An 18769-nucleotide genomic window follows, 5' to 3' on the forward strand; every position below is an offset into this window, starting at 1 on the left:
CTTTAATAGAACGTGTCCTGTGATGAAATGACGACCAGCAGAATTCAACTGATGGAAACTGAATGAAAACACTTTGACAGACAGAATCAGCTCAGCTTCATCACATCAAACAGACAATTGTTCAAGTATCAAATGTGAAACAGATTTTATTCAAACGTTATGGTCTGGACAGGAGTTTAAAATGAACAATGATTGGCTGCTCAAACACTCAGTTATTGATAGATTGATTCTGTTTTCTTTATTTGGATCCATCAGCTTCCACAACTTCCAAGTTGTTGCTGGTCTTCATGTCAGACCTTCACTGGTAATATCTTCAATGGGAATTTATCCAAAGTGTCAATATATGGAAACATCCTCTCAGTGAAAGTGTGTGTGAAGGTGTGTAAGTGTGTGTTAGTATCAGGATCAGAGAAGGACAGCTGTCCTCTGTCCCAGTCCAGATTCACTCTGATCCTCTGAGGCTTCTTCTGCAACTGGAGAACAGTGTATGGACCTGATTGTGAACGTGCTGAGTACTGACTTTTATATGACCTTATTCTCCATAATCCAGACTGTATGACTCCCTTCCTCTGGACAGACTCTGCTAACACACCCAGAAACCAAACTGTACTGTCTCCAACCTCCACATCCCAGCTGTGAGTCCCTGAGTTAAAGCCCTCAGAGCCCAGGACAGACCAGAATATATCAAACCTCTCTGGATTCTCAGGAAGCTGCTGTCTCTGTCCTTCTCCTCGTCTCACACTGGTCAGATCTTCAGACAGGATGAGTTCTGGATGAGCAGTGTTTGGGTCCAGAATCACAGGACTGTATGAGACCATCTCCTTCATCTTGTTCCAGATGTTGAAGGTCAGGTTGCCCAGGTGTTTGGCCACATCAATCAGAGCTCCTGAGGGCAGCTGTGGATCATCCAGCAGGAGGCGCTGCTGGACTCTTTCCACTGCAGCCTTGTAGCTCTGCAGGAATGAGACGTCTTCAGCTCTCAGCTCCTCCTCTGTGGCTCTGACTGTGTCTGAAAGAGCTGCTATCTCTCTGCTCACATCCTCCATCTTCTGCTTCATCATCTGACTCTTCTGCTGCTCTTCCTCCCTCAGTGCAGCCACTCTGGCCTCCTCTTCCTCTTGTAGAAACTGGTGAAGCTTCTTAAACTGCTGCTTAATCTGCGTCTCTGTGTGTTCTGCCTGGACCTTCACGTGTTCTGCTGTTTGATCAAACTTCACTTTAACTTGTTCATAAAACTTTAACTTCTCCTTTAAGGGCTCCAGAGTTTCCTGAAGCATCTTCTTGTGTTGTCGTACAGCTTCATCGATGGGTCTGAATCTGTGATTGCTGTGTTTTTCTGAATCTCTGCAGACGAGACAAACTGGCTGCTGATGGTCCAGACAGAAGAGTTTGAGTTTCTCAGAGTGCAGACTGCAGAGAGCCTCTGAAGCTCTCTGATCTCTCTGCTGTAAGAAGGTCTCACACAGGTTCCTTAATGCCAGGTTTGAAGGTGGTTCTGACTTTGAAGATCTTCTCTTACAAACTGGACACTCACGTGTTTCCTTCTGTCTCCACCAGCTCTTCAGACAGACTTTACAGAAGCTGTGGCTACATGACAGAACAACAGGATCTCTGAAGACGTCGTGACAGACAGAACAGGTGAGATCGTCCTCTGATCTGGAAGCCATGTTGTCTCAGAGTGAAGCTGAAAACAGCAGACAGATAGTACAGTCAGTCATGGCTCCTCTCCCTCCTCTGCGAACTTCACTGAAATTTACTTTCACTTTGAGTTGTGCTTTTAGTCAAACTCACCTTCAGTGTGAGGACTGTCAGCAGGCTGAAGCTGCAGGCTGTAGTTGTGCTGTAGTTTTCTGTCCTGTAGCTGAAGTCACTCAGAGGAGCTTTTTTGGTGTGAAGGTGAATCTGATCGTCTTCTTTTCAGTCTCTGTGTCTCCGTTAGTGAGGAAGAAGAACAAACTCTTTCCTGGTTTATCACAGGAGTGTGTTTCAGTCCAAAGTCCTGATTCATTGCTGGATATGTCGGCTGTACACTGACGGTGTGCAACAGACTTTCCCTCAGATATGTTTACAATCATAGTATGAATGTAGTTTTAATGTGGTGGAGTTAATTATTTCAGGAAGTTCAGCTTTGGACTTATTCAGCAGGTTAATAATTACCAGATTAATCCATGATGACCATAATGATTTGTTGCTATCTATTTTGTATCAGACTGCAACTTATGATTATTTACACCAGTGAATGAATGAATGAAGCTTCTGCTGACAGGTTACTGTGCAGAAAACTGGTTCAGGGACCAAAACGGCCTTTTCTCTAGCGCCACCTTCAGGTTAAACTTTCCTCCACTGAATTCTCTCCCTGAGCCTTAACAGAGATAAGGGTAAAGCATCATGACACCACACTTTGTCTTGGGGTACTCATTGACTCAGGGGCTGATGAGAGCCTCATGGATTGGGGTTTTGCCAAGAAACTTAATTTGAAAACTGAACAGTTATCCCAGCCCATAAAGGCCAGTGCTCCTGAGCCCATCCTACCACTGAACCGTGTGGTAGGAGCAATGACTTGGCAAATAGAATCTGAGGTGAAGCAAGCTAATGGTGAGAATCCAACACCCAGTGGTTGTCCGGAGAATCGCTTGTTTGTCCCTGTTGACATGCGTCCACAGGTGATCCATTGGGCTCACACCTCGCTGCTCACCTGCCATCCGGGGGTTAAAAGGTTTTGGTGGCCCTCCATGGAGCGAGAGGTTTGGGAGTATGTGGGGGCGTGCCCCATCTGTGCCTGCAACAAGACCACCTCCAGAGCGCAGATGGGATTGCTGCAGCCACTCCCTTTTCCTACTCGTCCCTGGGCGGAGATCTCTCTGGACTTCATCACGGGGCTCCCGGTCTCTGAAGGTAACACCACTGTCCTCACAGTGGTGGACCGATTTTCTAAGATGACTAATTTCATTGCTTTACCGAAGCTTCCATCTGCCAAAGAAACAGCTGAAATTATGATGACTCATGTGTTTCGTATCTATGGCTTTCCTAAGAATATTGTTTCAGACCAGGGGCCCCAGTTCGTGTCCAGGTTTTGGAAAGAGTTTTGCAAAATCATTGGAGCCACCGTCAGCCTCACCTCTGGGTATCACCCGGAATCGAACGGCCAGACTCAACCAGGAGCTAGAGACATGCCTTCGATGTCTGGTGTCGCAGAACCCAGCTTCCTGGACCAAGAAGCTGGTGTGGGTGGAATATGCCCACAACTCGCTCCTCACCTCGGCCACTGGCATGTCATTGTTCCGGTGCGTCTTCGGCTACCAGTCCCCTCTCTTCTCAGAGGCAGAAAAGGAGATCACCGTCCCATCAGCTCACGCCATGGTCTGGTGTTGCCACCGCATCTGGGCAGCCGCCCGCAGGGTCCTCCTACACAGTGTGGACCACATGAAGAGGGCTGCAGATCGGAGGCGCCAACCTGCTCCGGTGTACAGGCCTGGCCAGAAGGTCTGGCTCTCGACGTGGGACTTGCCCCTCCATGTAATCTCCAGGAAACTGGCTCCACGGTTCGTGGGCCCATATCCGGTGTCCAAGGTCATCAGTCCCTCCTCCATTCGTCTGCGTCTGCCCTGGTCCCTGAGGGTCCATCCCACCTTCCACGTCAGCCGGATGAAACCTGTCAAGGAGAGTCCCATGGTTCCTGCACCCATACTTCCTCCTCCCCCCCGGGTGATCGACGGTGGTCCTGTCTACTCAGTCAAGGCCCTTCTGGCTGTGCGCAACAGGGGCAGGGGCAGGCAATTCCTGGTGGACTGGAAGGGCAATGGTCCGGAGGAACGATCGTGGGTTTCTGCGAGCTTCACTGTGGACCCTGACCTCATCACGGACTTTTACGGTCGCCATCCTGAGTTGTCTGGTCCGTCACCTTCCTCCCCATTACCTGGTGTGTGTGGGTATATATTGTCTGTGTTTCCCCTTGTTCTGTGCCAGTTCATCTTGCCTTGCTAAGCCAGAGAACCACACCAGTCCATGCCACGTTTCTTGTCAGATTTTGTGTTGTGATCATACAAAACGGCCTTTTCTCTAGCGCCACTTTAAGGATAGCTAACTTGTCTCTCCATGTTCCATAAAGTCATCAGTTTTAGCTTCACAGGACTGCCTGTGTATCTGTAAACCCTGTATTAATTATTCCTCGAGCTTAGTCGAAACTAAATTTATGACACGAAGCTGGCGCTGCTCGTGGCATCATAAATGAAACTGGCAAAGAGTTTCAGAATGAACACCAAGGCCCCACGTCCTCCAGCAAGGGAAGGGAAATTAAAAAGAGGAGAAAGTAAACGTGGACGTTCACAGATGAGCCGTTTCTTTCCTGCTTTGTTTGTATTTCCTGTCTCTTCTCTGAGGCTGAGAGATAAAACCTGCAGACCAGTTGAGGCTGAAAAATGAAGCCAACGCAGAGTTGCCGAAGACTGCAGTTCCTTAAATGGCCACATGAGGCTGACTCCAAGAGCCGGTCCATCCCATAGACCCCCATATGAAAATGTTCAACTTTACAGCTGAAATAATCATCTTTACAGGCTGGTGCAAACAACAGTTTTGGTCTCTGTTGCTTATTTCCAACAGTACAATGGAAAATGTTTACATAACTCATTTAAATTATACTAAAGCTTACAGTTTTGTATAATTATGGTCACGGCTGCTTTGAGTGACAGCTAGCTGTTAGCTTTCAGCAACCAGGCTCTAGCAGCCTCTAAGTGTGGCCACGTCCGTCTCTGCTCCTCATAGACTCCAATACAAAGATTTTCTGAGAGAAGCAAAATGGACCCCTGTTTTAAACTCGCAAGTGTCTGCAAAATATTTTGTGTAGAAACACTAAAAGCAGACCGAAGCGTTCAGGAAGTCCTGACAGCGATGACGGCCTGTGTTTTTTTCTGATAGGAGCTACCGTTCTCTCAGCATAAGCCCAAATGTGAGAGCAGTGCAGAGGCTGAAAATGGCTCGTTTTCTGCACGTCCACGCCCCTGTCTGTCTGCCTGGGGGGCCCCTATCGTCAGTGGTAACCACCTCAAGTTGCCGTGGCAACCTCTGAGCCTCAGTCCTTCTCTGAGCACTCCTCTCCCACATACACACACACATATGTAGCTTCAGCTGCAGCTATGCAGCTGATTCAAATGATCAGCTCGTCATCAAGCTCTGCAGTGGCTTCATAACGAGCCACTTTTCTTATCTTACTATTACTGCTGAAGAAGAAGAAGAAGAAGAAGAAACATACTTTATTGATCCCATCACACTACACGCCATGCTTCTCGTGAAATTCTTGTTCTCCGCATTTATCCCATCCTCGGTCCGTCGATCCTCCACGGCAGACCAGGAGCAGTGGGCTGGCAGCTGCCAGCCGACGCCAACGCCCGGGGACCAGTACATCTTTGTCACCATTGGACACATATGAAGCTTCATGTGATTACAGATACACGCACACAGAGACACACGCAAACACTAACACACATGAAACCAGGGTTAAAATCCTCAAACGTGGCCCAGTAGACCTCTACAGCATTAACAAGGATCTCATGCAGTGTTGTCTGTGGTGTTTTTAATGGCACTGCAGTGCTATAGAGGTCAGTGTTCTGTCTTTCCTACTGGACACTGACCTCTATAGCAGGGGTTCCCAAACTTTTCCACGCCATGGCCCCCCAAACAGCATTAGCTTCTGGCCGGGGACCCCCTTTGCAAACCCACCAACAATGCTACAAAATATGTAAAGAAACATCAACTTTTAGAATGACTTTCTTACTTTCATTCACTATTCAATAATTATTACATTTGTTTAGCATAAGAATATTATTAATTAACATGTTTTGCTTTTTTGCCTTTTTTTCTTAACTTCCCTCCAATATTCTGAGGCCCCCTAGCGCCCCCTGGTGGCCCCACAGGCGGCCCCGGCCCCCACTTGGAAAACCACTGCTCTATAGCACTAGCCACACACCCTGGTGTTTGCACACTGTATCACTCTCAAAATTTCCCGCCGGGGGAAATTTTCTAGTTTTTAGTTTATTGTTTACTGTAGTGTTAGGGTCTGTCTGTGTTTATTCTTTGTGCCTGTGCACTTTACTGTTTACTCTAGTGTCAGAAATGTCTTGTCTGACCGTGGGATAGTGGGAAACATGATTTGTATTCCTTTGTGTGTCTGGTACATGGTTGAGTTGACAATGAAGCTGACTTTGACTTTGAGTTACACACGAGTTCATTTTCAACCAGTCACAAATGAACTGTTAACTGTACAAAATGTCTCACACATGAGATTCAGAACAGAAACACACGTGTAGTAACAATCAGAAAGAAACTGACGTGTAAGTTAGAAAGAGCGACAGCAGATAATAACCAGTGACAGAAATATGACAGAAATAACACATCAGCGACTTCAACAGTAACACAGCCACACATTGTCTCTGTGTTGGTGCTGTGCTGAGGCAGATTTTAAGAAGTCAAAAAGTAAAAATACTGGAGGCTAAAAAATACCAATCATGTGTTTTTGTTTGTTTGTTATTGTAGAAGCCCCCCTGGTCGCTAAACCCCCCAGATTTCCAGAAGAAATAAAGAGGACATGACCTCATAACAAAGAATGATGAGTACAAGTAACTGTACTTTAACTTATGTAACATTTTCAGTTCAGGACATATACTGAACTTGTAATGAAGTATGTTTAAATTGTGGTACTACTTACTATTTTACTTCTTCCAACACTTTGGCACCTGTGTGTGTGACAGTGGGCTACCCTGATATCACCTGACACCCCCTCACCCTTTTGTTTTTAGACAGTGGAAGCTTCAGGTGACATAATGCATGTTTTGTGGGGAGGGGGCTGCTCTGAGCCCCGCAGTGTTGTAGCTTGAGTGAGTCACTGGTGGAAAAGCGGAGGAAGATTTGAGAAGAAATATTGCTGCTAAATTAGTCTGGACAGCATGACATCACGGGGTAATTAAAACAGCTTTCTGGAATTCCGTTTCCAATTCCTGCGCTCAGGTTTGTTGGAGGATTTCTTCGAGCACCTGCAGGCTGGTGTGTGAGTGAAATATTTTCACTGGACGGAGTTCAAGCTTTGAAGGGAAAGAGAAAAAAAACGGAGGCAGCGGCATTACGCCATTCTTGCCTCTCTTGGAGGAAAAAAGTGGGATTTAAAGAAGTTTCTTACATGATATCCAGCAGAATGGTGCCGTGGAGTGTTTGGTGCAGGTCCGCTTTCTCTGCCTTCTCTGGGATTTCTGTCACAGACGCGATCTCTGCAGCACTATGGTTCTTACGCACGACGGATGGGAGATTAAGAGTTTGCAGGATTTGTTTCTCCAACGTCTAAAACTCACTCGTAGTCCACATTTTTTCTTTTACAGCCTCGCATATGTCTGTAGCCTATTTCAGGAGGGAGAGCCACTTTTTATTCATTTCACCTCTGGCAGAGCGCAGAGTAAACTCAGAGGATGAAAGACTCGGACCCCGCAGGACTGCTCCCGCTTCCTTTTTGAAGCAAACTGGTCAATTCATTCTGAACGCACTGCGGTTTAATACAATGTCGGCCTGGCAGAAGGCAACAGGGCTTTAGGATGAAAGTTGTGAAGCGTCTTTCTCTTCTGCTCAGCTGCTGGACTCTCATTTACCTGGATCCCGTCCTCGGTTCACTCCGGACCAGACAGACCGAGCACCACCGTCACCGGCTTGGAGAGGCAGCAGAGCGCGCGGCAGGCGGCGGAGAAGGAGAGCAAGCCCACCGGCGGACCAGCGGAGGCGTCGGTGTGTCCACACCAGCCGCGGGCAGGCCACCGCTGACCGCTTCAGGGACGTGGAAACCCGCACCGGTGAGTCCGGCGAGGATTACGCGGATCCGCGCCGGTCCGCCGTTAATCAAGGCTGAAACGACCGTTACTAAAAGCAAACTTGCATCAGCTACATCTGCGTCCTCATCGCGCAGCGGGGTCTTCCCGGTGAACCGCGCGCAGCTGCTGCAGCAACAACGGGACAGAGCGGTCAGCTTGGGGCGCAAAGAGGCTGTGCGCTCCTGGCTGCCCGCCGGGGACGGTCACGTTAAAGCGCACGCTCCTGCGGCTTTTAGCGCACATGCAGCAGGGAAAGGAGTCGGGACTTTGGATGTTGGAGGGGGAAGGGTTGGCTCACCGGGGAAACATTTTGGGAAAGTTACTTCCAGAGCGAGTGCACTCGCTTCAGTGCGCACCGGACCCCCACAAAGAGCCATCGGTGCGCCAAAGCAGCAGCAGAGCGCGGGTCCGGTGGCGCTGCGGGGGACCAGCAACAAGAGCCCGAAACTGAGCGACAGAGAAGCGCATCACAAACAGCCGCTGGTCGTTCCTCACGACTACATGCTGTCACTGTACTGGTCTCTCTCCAGCGGGGACCTGAACAGAAGCGCGCTGCATGAAGCGGGTCTGGCCAACACCATCACCAGCTTCGTGGATAAAGGGCAAGGTAAACCCCACCAGCTTTTCTCTCTTCCATCTTTGACTTAGCTGCACAGTCACACAAGAAGGCTCCATGTAAGGTTTCATCGGGGGATTATTTCATGACATCTTACTGAGGAATTTTTAAAACCGCATATATATCAAGTTACTAAGACAGTGTGGTAGATCATCTCTTGCAAAGCTACTCACCAGATGGAATAAACCTAATGATGTCATACTTTTTGAGTATTTCTGTGGTACAAGCCCTTTCTGGTCATACAGACATAAGTCATGTTTCCTCCGCTGCCTCAGGATGCACGTTGGCATTAGAGCCTTAGAGTGAAGCTGCATCACTTAATGATTATTTTTCCTTCCTTTTGAAATCCGTTTTGGTCACTAATACTGTTTTTACTATATGACTGATGACAGAGAAGCAGTGGTGCTGATTGAGTGAATCTTTAATAAGAAATTTGGATTGAAGAGCAAAGCTGAGAGGAACCAAAGGCTGTGACAGAGGAGAAACTAAAGGGGAGATCATGTCTGATTTCTGGGCTGGAAGACTGGAGGTCAACCACCAGTCTGGAGGTTATAGAGCAGGGCGGCACTGGAAACAGGGCTGTAAATTGTCCAAATGTAGGCATGTCTGTGCTCGGGAGTCCATGAGGTAAGAGAGTCAGAGCATCTGGAGGGGAGTCAGGAAGGTCAGCTGCTCCCACACATCCACACAGAGGGAATGATGGGAAAAGAGATGACTCTGTTAGCCATAACTGTGCTGGAGCTGACTTCAAAGCTGCAGGAAGCTGCTGAGCTATCACACATCTACAGTTCACTCCGTGTTAAAGGAGCAGTGCAACACTTGGGGAAATATGCTCATTGGATTTAGCCGGGCTAGCTGTTTCCACCTGTTTCCAGTGTGTTATGCTAAGCTAAGCTAACCAGCTGCTGGCCATCACTTCATGTTTAACGAACAGTGAGAAAATTTCAGTCTTCTTTCTGTGAACGACTTCCAGCCAAAGTCAGAACACATTTCGTTTATTTTACAGGAGAGATTTCTGTATTTGTGTTTTTCTCACTGATCTTCTGACTGGCTGGAAGAATCAGCCATCAAACTGAACCTGCTGGGTCCTGATGAAGACCATTAGCTGAGTTTTGTGTGTTAAACTCTGAAATGACGCCTCAGTAGTCTTAACTTTAACCTTTATAGCTTCATTTGCAGCCTTAATGTTTAATGTTTTGCGCATGCATGAGGCTGTGTATATTTATACTTATGTATTTGGTGTGTGTGTGTGTGTGTGTGTGTGTGTGTGTGTGTGTGTGTGTGTGTGTGTGTGTGTGTGTGTGCTGTTGCATTTTGGTTTCTGTAAGCGTGTGTGGGTCTCTGGGTGTGTGTTTGTGTGTGTTTCAGCCATCTGGTCAGTCATTGGCAGCACTGCTGCTTTCAGTGATATACGGCCTCAGGAGGGTAAATAAACACTCCTTGCAGCCACAAGTATGGTGGCCCCCCTGTGTAATGTTATCTTTACGGTGTAAAACTGTTTAAAACAATGTTTAAATGACCAGAGTTGAATATTTCTGGCCCTGCTGAAGGTTTACATTTCAGCCACTTAATGTACTTTTAATTTGGGCTTTATTTGTTTAGTGTGTCCCCAGCAAATCGCCGGTGACCTCCTCCGCATGCTGAGGAGTAAACCAGGGTGTAACTGATGGCCTGACACATCTCTTCCCCCACAGTTGTTCACATTGTCTCACTTCCCCCTTTCTTTCTTTCTTTCTTTCTTTCTTTCTTTCTTTCTTTCTTTCTTTCTTTCTTTCTTTCTTTCTTTCTTTCTTTCTTTCTTTGCCTCTCTGCCTCTCTTATTTTGCCACATGTTGCTTAGATGTCACCTAATGCAGCCAAGTCTCATGTTACTCAGTACAGTTATGTGGTACTGAAACACATAAATATCAAAACTTAGTGCTGCGCATTCATTTCTCTGCACCGACCCATTAAATTGCTGCATACTTTATTGTGTTTTTTCAAGAAAATCAAAGACGAAGGAGCTTTTTTTCACCTTCACAGCGTGGTAGAATTACTGAATGGTCTTTCAACATGTTCATATCTATCGACAAAGGCATCCTCTTTACGAGGGTCTGAAAATGTGGTTTTTCATCTCCAGTTTGGGGGATTTTTCGTGCTCTCAGATGAGGTAAAGAAGGAGGGATAGCAGAAAGAAAAGAAAGACGGACAGAAGTGAATGAAAATAATTATTTTGTCTGTTTCTACCAATGAGTGTAGGACAAACTGCAGAAACACTCTGTATAATGCAGATTAGACAGTTGAATCAACACCTCTATGAAAGAAAAAATGATGCTAACATGTGACTTCCTAAAGTTCACACGTTGATGGTCCACATGACAATGCTCCCTCTCCGATCCAACCTCTGCACCCTTGTGGACATTTTATTTCGTCCACATCAGTCACGTCCAGCCTCTTTCTTCTCACCAGCGTTAAGCAGATACACTTTGATCCACACTTCGCTCTCGGTTGGACGGTCTCTGCCCCGTTCGTTAGACCTGCCTCTTCCATCCCAGCCATGGCTATGATCTATGCAAGCTGGAAGCCAGTCTGAGAGAAAATGGTGTAAATCTAGAGCCCCTGCATTCCTCTGTGGGGACCAGGCTCTTCTATCATCCCTTGTGTCCAGTTTAACTGCTGTAACTGCTGCATTTTACCACGATAACATCAGCTCTGCTGCAGACACTTGGAAATCACTGTCCGCCTTCCAAAGTCTCTCTCGGCTGATTCTTTTGCAGCATTCATTTGTGGACAATTCACCACCCAAACCCAATGCAGCTTCTCTGATTAAGAGTGTGTCATTTACTGCATTTTGTCCTCTCACTGAGGACGATGTCTCCAGACTTCTTCCCTTGAGTCGTCCCGACACTTGTCCACCAGATCTTATTCTCTCCAATTTTTTTTAAATCCATCTCACCTACAATCATGTCACACACATCATAAATGCTTCTCTGTCTGTTACCCCAACCCTAAATCCAACTGGAGTTTACACCAACAGGCTGGTTTCACTTCCATCCTTCCTGTCCAAACTTCTGGTGCACAGTTTTCACCCATGTCTCAGACTTCGTCTTTTAAAATAATCTACTTCATCCAAACCAGACTGCACTGCTGTGAGAGATGCAGCAAGATGAGAACTAGCGACTGGACACCCCTTCTCGCTAACCTCAGGGTTCCTGCTGGCAGTCTTTGACCATCAGATCCTCCTATTCACCCAATCTGAACAAGACATCCCTAGTGCAGCAGCACTGTAGCTTTAGTCCAACCTCACAGTCTTATTTGTGGCATGGCAAGGAAAAGTTAATCAGTTTATGTCCACTGGAGTTCCACAAGGATCTGTCCTAGGGCCCCTGACTCTTCTCACTATATCCACTCACTTGTTTTTTCTTACCTCTTCTATGCTGATGATGCCCAGCTCTATGCCTGCCTCAGAGATAATCTCAAATCAGGATGATGGAGTTTCACCTCCAACTGAGCCCTGGCGATCTCAGCCAGTCCATCAGTTCAACACTAGTGTCCAGCTCAGCTCCACCTCGCTATCACCACCAAAGTCTGCGTTGAATCATAATCTTGCATCGTGATTGAAAACCAGCTAACCATCATATCACTTCACACAGTGTAACATAAGAAAGATCCCTCTAGCTGCCAGCATCCACAGAAAAACCTCTGCAAATGATCCAAAATGACATCTGGTCTTCAACCAGCCAAAGAAGCTGGTGTCAGTCCACCTTTCATCACCTCCACTGGATCCATGTTGCTGTTTGCATTACATTAAAGTCCATAATTCTCAGCCACAGACTGGACTGCAGAGCAGCACCCACCAACCTGAACTCTCTCATTCAGCTTTATGAGCCTTCTCATTCACTACAGTCTGAAAATGAATGACTGGTCCGAGTGCGAGGCAGGAAATCTCAATCCGAACTCTTTGCCTGAGCGCTCCCTCAGTGGTGGAATGAGTTACCGACCTCAGTGTGTCTTCAAAAACTGTGCGAAGACCTTCTCCTGAGAGTACTAACTCACCTAGTTCTCTCTCTTTATCTCCTCATCCTTCTGTAGCTGTTTAAAACTTTGGCTGAGGCGATGACAAAGACACACCTGAGAGTTCATCTGAACATACATCAGTTTCATCTTCTCTGCTTTAAAAGATCCTCTCTTTCGCAGAGAAGCAGCCGGATGTGTGTGTGTTGCCGATGATTTGTTTCCTCTACAGCAGATGCTGGTTAACAGCATCGGCAGTGAATCGCTGCAGGTCCGTAATAACAGGCCTGTTTACACACTGATGTGGTCTCCCTGTCTGGTTCTAATGTACTTTTCAATGCAAGCTAAAGTCCTGGATGGGAAGGAGGGGGAATGACGTGAGAAGAGTGAGCAGAGTGGAGAGATCCGCTGCTGCTGGTGTGTGTGTGTGTGTGTGTGTGTGTGTGTGTGTGTGTGTGTGTGTGTGTGTGTGTGTGTGTGTGTGTGCGTGCGCGTGCTTTAGTGGATTTCATTGCTGGATTTCATTTGGACATGGAAGTTCACTGGTTTCCCTCACTGACAACAAAAGAAAACATTACACACCGCACCACTCAGTTCATTCCTCCGGTTTCTGGGCTTGTGTGTGTGTGTGTGTGTGTGTGTGTGTGTGTGTGTGTGTGTGTGTGTGTGTGTGTGTGTGTGTGTGTTAGCCTCCACCTGCAGAAGCATGCTTTAAGAAATGCATAAAGAAATCTCCGCGCGCACGCACACACACACACACCACACACACACACACACACACACACACACGCACACACACACGTCTGTGTTTGTCTACAAGTGCTTTTACTTTTGTCCACTTCTCTGTGCGTCTGTCTTTCTGTCAGTTTGACCTCATGTTTCTGTGTCTTTGTGTCTCCGTCCTCCGTCGCAGATGAGCGTGGGCCCCAGCTGAGACGGCAGAGGTATCACTTCAACGTCAGCTCTCTGGAACGAGACGGGCTCCTGGGGGCCGAACTACGCATCCTGAGGAAGCGCCTGTCTGACCCCCGCAGAGCCTCAATGGGATCCACAGCAGCTGACGGAGGAGGAGGGGGTGGAGGAGGCTCGTCCCCGTGCCTGAAGCTGTACACCTGCGCTTCAGGTAAACAACAGGCCGCTCTGCTGCAGACGAAGACCGTGGAGGATCTGCTCGGCGGAGGCGGATTTGGCAGCAGGTGGGAGGTGTTTGACATATGGAAAGTCTTCAAGGGCTTCAGAAACCAGCAGAACCAGCACTCCCAGCAGCTTTGCTTTGAACTGGAAGCCCTGGAGCACAGGGGCGGTCGCCTCGTTGACCTGCGCGCCCTGGGGTTCGCCCGACCTGGCAGGACCAACAAGGAGAAGGCCTTCTTCCTGGCATTTGGCAAAAGCAAGAAGCGCGACCTTTTCTACAATGAGATCAAAGCTCGGTCAGGCCACGACAACAAAACTGTCTACGAATACCTCTTCACCCAGCGTCGCATGCGGCGAGCTCCTGCTGCAAGGGGGGCTAAAAAACCCCTGCAGCAGCCGCCGCCGCAGTCCCTGCCCCAGCATCAGGTGGCCAAGACGCAGACGAGGCCGCGGTGCCACCGGAGACGACTCCACGTGAACTTCAAGGAGATGGGCTGGGACGACTGGATCATCGCGCCGCTGGAGTATGAGGCCTTTCACTGCGACGGCGTCTGCGACTTCCCCATCCGCTCGCACCTCGAGCCGACCAACCACGCCATCATACAGACCCTGATGAACTCCATGGACCCGGAGTCGACACCACCCACCTGCTGCGTCCCGACGCGACTCAGCCCGATCAGCATACTCTACATCGACTCTGCCAACAACGTCGTCTACAAGCAGTACGAGGACATGGTGGTGGAGTCGTGCGGTTGCAGGTAGCAAAGACAGGTGAGACAGACGGAAGGACAGTGGAAAGGAAGAAAGACGTTCCTGTTTGATAATATTATGATCAAACCTAAAAAGGGAAGATCAACACCGAGCTCTCTGCCACGCAACAGACACGACTCCTCATGCTCGAGTGGACGATCAGCCTGCATTCCAGAGACCGCCAAAGACTAAACAGACAAAGACAAACTGATGGAGGCGATGCACCCACTCACTGAAACTTGTGTGTAATGTTGATGTTGGTGGTGATCAGCAACATCATCCGAAAGCAGCCAAAAACAACCAGATAACAGAGACACTCTGGGTTCGGATTATTAAAGACTGCTCTGTCTTTAGACTCAAATAGGTTTCTATTGCTTTTGCTTCCTCTCTTCACGTTTGTATCTTCGTCCTGATCGGTGTAAAAAGTTTGTGTGTAACAGAAATGTTATCGAAACATTATACTCAAAAATGCCCTTTTTTCCAGCACTTATCTGCCATTGTGCCTTTGCCCATTCAGCTGTACAATGAAGAGTAATTTGTGCGCCTTATCCAAGACTTTTGTATGAAGCATGTAAAGAATTCCTCATGTATAAATACAGGCCAGTGATGAAGTGCTAACCTGACCTGCTCCAAATGTGGGAAAGTTGCATAAACTACTCTTCAATAAAAAATGTGTAATTGACTGAGCTCCAAGCTCCTATCAGTGTGAACCGCTGCCCCCCCCCCCCCCCCCCCAAGGCTCCGTAGACTAAACTATCAAAGGAATTTGTAGGATTTTCAGAAGCCAAATCACAATGTAACCCAAGACTGACTTTGATTTGGTTTAAAGTGTTTCTGCGGTCGGCCTCACAAACTTCTGCGAGTTTGCTTGAAACAAGAGGTCAGATGGTGAAACTGAGCTGAAAGCTATTTAAAGGTCATTTCTTTCTCAATCTGTCTGTTAATGAACTGCACCCTCTGACTTGGACTCATATCTGTCGTGTGATCATCAGCCATTATCAGCTGGCTCAAAAGGTGGCGGAGGGATTTGTGGTTTTGTCCTCGGTTTTCTCAAAAAACGCTCATATTGTCATGAAATGTGGTAAAATACAGTTTCTCAGTCCTCATGCATCACCATGTCAAACTTGTTAGTGGAAATGTGGATTCATTTGTGGTCCGATGAATTTTGAATCACGTGTCGTGTTTACTGTTTGAGTGACAGGCCTCAGAGCCAATCAGAAAGCTCTATTAGAAATTACGGCCAACAAATGAGCAATAGGACAGAGTAATTCTGAGCCAAGAGGATCAGCCAATCAACACACAGCAGCAGATGTCTGTCCTGCAGGTTTTTCCAGGATTTCATCTTCAGTTTTCCACAGAATTTTCTGCTTTGATTGAAGAAAACAACAGTTTCCCACTGAGTTCAACAAGCTTCCATCATCCAAACACAACCATTTCTTCAAGTCTGCATTCGTATTTATCAGTAGAAGTGAAAGAAATGACAATAAAAGATGATTAATAACGATAAAGATCAATAATGTGCATGTTTTTGGAATATACTTTGCATGTGAGAGGACAGTTAGGAGGTGGAATATGAGGCAGGAGCACGGCCTGTTTTTCCATATAGTTCATAGAGACGTTGTCCAGAGGCGTCTCTCCGCAGCAGGACGGGTGTGATCAGTTTCTGTGGACGTTTTGATCATTTTCTTACAGAAAATGTAAGTGATGGGAATTTAAGCCGAGTGCAGCTGCGCTCCATGAAGGATGAAACCCTTCTTTTTTTATGACAGGACTGTTTGATACTAAAGCTGCGGCAGGAAACTCTTCATAGATGTAAATATTTTAAAATGATTTCCGCTAACCTAAAAATTGTGTCTGTGACGAGTCCACAGCGTTCACGGCTGCTCTTTGAAGCTCAAAGCATCTCGTTTCAGGCTTTGCAGATATTTACAGCATGTGTGATTCTTCAACCTGAAACAGACCTGGTCGGACTTTCAAAATAAAACACTTGACGGTCACAGTTTGGTTCCTGGGTTAGGTTTAGGAAAGGATCATGATCTGGCTTAAAATGGCTTCCTTATAGCAATCACCACTGTTGGACGTGAACGGGGCTTCCTGTGTGAACGGGGGGGTGAACCGTGACGCTCGTGCCTTCCTGTGCTGGATCGGCGGGTCTACGACTCGCTTTGCCGTGAGACCGTGCTGGATCTTACATAAAGAAATGTTGTGCAGCTTTAAGGCTCATTCCAAGAGAAACCACCACTCTGTCACAAGCGTCAGGCCCCTTTGTTGAAGTGTTTAAACCTTTTACAGCACAGAAACCAAACAGTAAATTGAATTTTGCTGCGGCCGCTCTGAGTCTCTTTAAAACATACCATCGCTGTCTTAAAGCTATGGAGTAGCTGCAGGGGTTAGACACGAGCTCACGGTCTGTTTTCTACAGCCTTATTGTTGCTATGTAACACATCAGCAGCAACACTCCTGTGTGTGTGTGTGTGTGTGTGTGTGTGTGTGTGTGTGTGTGTGTGTGTGTGTGTGTGTGTGTGTGTGTGTGTGTGTGTGCCTGCGAGCGCACCTGTCTGCCTGCCCCTTGTAAAGCTCCTCAACCATTGGATGAATCCATCTGCACCGAGCGAATGGCTTGTTTCTCTTGGAGACGGGGTGATGTAAGCATTTCCTTTAATCAAAGCTGAGGCATGCCAGTGTTATTGCCCCCCTCTCCCAAAACCTGAACTGACAAGGCAAAGGTGGGGAGAGGCTGAGCAGGGCCGGAGTTAAACAGCGTTGAAGAATTTAGCGGCTAGCTTGCAAAGCAGGAACCTTGAATTAGGCCTTACAAAGTGCAGCGTCTGGACAGATGTGTTAAGACAGACTTTGAAGACGGGAGCTTGGGAACATCAGCACTGTTCAGTTTGTGTTTTAATCCCAGAGCAGCTCATGTGTGCTGCAGGATATAAGCTGAGTCTGGAAAGCACTTGCTGCAACCGTCCAGGAGGTAATGTGTCACGCAGCAGCTGCAGAGCCCCATCTTTCCTCATTAACACGCAATAAAAACGACGTATCTGAAGCCACGCCGCAGCCGCACTTTCACATTGTCACTGCTCGAGACCTAAACTCCAGATTTATATTTTGTTTGTCTTTGAGTTAAATGGAAAATATGTTTGTTGGAAGGCGGTGATTTACGGCGCGTGTGATTTGTGCGTTAACAATCAGCCCATTCTTTTCAGATGTGGGAAGGAACCCGTCCACTCAGACTCGACAGACCTAAATTTAGCTGTGTATAACAAATGCCAGTTACAGATAAGAGCATTCACAGTGTTATTTTTTCCCAGCCTGAGACCCACTTTAAAACCCTGGGAGGAATGTCCATATTAACATAGCCTCTTTTAGCAAGTTTAAAGAAAACTTTATTTAAAAAGACAGACGTGAGATGCAGCACTCGTAGATACGCTGCTGCATTTCAGGTCTGAATGTGAGATTTCTTCTTTCAAAGGTACAAATTTGCAGCCAACATGTTTACATTTAGTCATTAAGCAGCCAAATATGTGAAAACATGACAAACAGACAAAATTAGCTCAGTTCTTAACACCTCATTTAAACAAGCTCAGCAGGCAGGTATGATGTTTAGCATGTTCCCCATCTGCTTTAGCATTTTAGCATAGCTAGTGCAGCTGAGGCTGATGGGAATGTTCTGCAGGTATTTGGTCATAAACCACATAAACGATATTCACTCGTCTGCATTCAGTTTTAAACCAAAGTGGAAAAACATCTTTGGCACGATTCAGCACAGTTTGTCCAAATCCTTCAAAGAGAGACGTTCATGGTCGCAGAAAGTCCTGAAGCCGCCATCAAAGCAAACTGGTCCCACAGATCAGACTTCATCAGTGCTACTGCAGCCCAGTGAGCAGAGCTGGAACAGGCTGGAGCAGGTTTGAGTAGACTGCTGTTAAATGGACATTGGGAAACAGAATTCCCCACAGAGAGAGCGCCTGGCTTTAATTATCACACATTTCCACACATTAGCCCATCTGAGATACAGGCGCTGGATTATACAAACAGCTGATTTAAATCTCAGAGTATGATTTATGGTGACTGATATTTCCTATGATTTATGACGGTGCAAAAGTGTGTTGGCTCGACGGGAAATGAAACATAATTGGGAAATTGACTTCATGGTATGCTTTCTTGTATGTTTGTTCCTCCTATCACGGGATGGGATTGTTTAAGGAGAAACACAATGCCTTGGAAGCGGCGCTCTTGTTGGCTTTAAAATCACTGCTCTTGGAGGAAAAACCTCATATCTTCGGTTTTCCAGTTTTCTCAGTTCTCACTCAACATTTACATGCATGTTTTTTTAAAGATCTTCTGCACATGTGTGTCAAGAAACCTTTGAAAAGACTTTTTCTAGATTAACAATGAAGTCAGTTTTTTAAAGCTTTAGATATTATGATTT

General features: G+C 46.9%; 2 protein-coding genes across 2 annotated transcripts; one reads left to right on the forward strand and one right to left on the reverse strand.

Moving 5' to 3' along the window:
* Positions 1-290: 290 nt before the first annotated feature.
* LOC139328934 (E3 ubiquitin-protein ligase TRIM39-like) lies at positions 291-1667 on the reverse strand. Its single transcript, XM_070959018.1, has one exon. The coding sequence runs from the start codon at positions 1665-1667 to the stop codon at positions 291-293; it is 1377 nt and encodes a 458-aa protein (XP_070815119.1).
* Positions 1668-7461: 5794 nt separating this feature from the next.
* gdf5 (growth differentiation factor 5) lies at positions 7462-14546 on the forward strand. Its single transcript, XM_070959256.1, has 2 exons — positions 7462-8451; positions 13367-14546. Exons 1-2 carry the CDS (start codon positions 7575-7577, stop codon positions 14347-14349), a joined length of 1860 nt encoding a protein of 619 aa, XP_070815357.1. The 5' UTR covers positions 7462-7574; the 3' UTR covers positions 14350-14546.
* Positions 14547-18769: the final 4223 nt, after the last annotated feature.

Source organism: Chaetodon trifascialis, chromosome 3 (genome assembly GCF_039877785.1).
Source record: "Chaetodon trifascialis isolate fChaTrf1 chromosome 3, fChaTrf1.hap1, whole genome shotgun sequence".
Lineage (NCBI taxonomy): Eukaryota > Metazoa > Chordata > Actinopteri > Chaetodontiformes > Chaetodontidae > Chaetodon > Chaetodon trifascialis.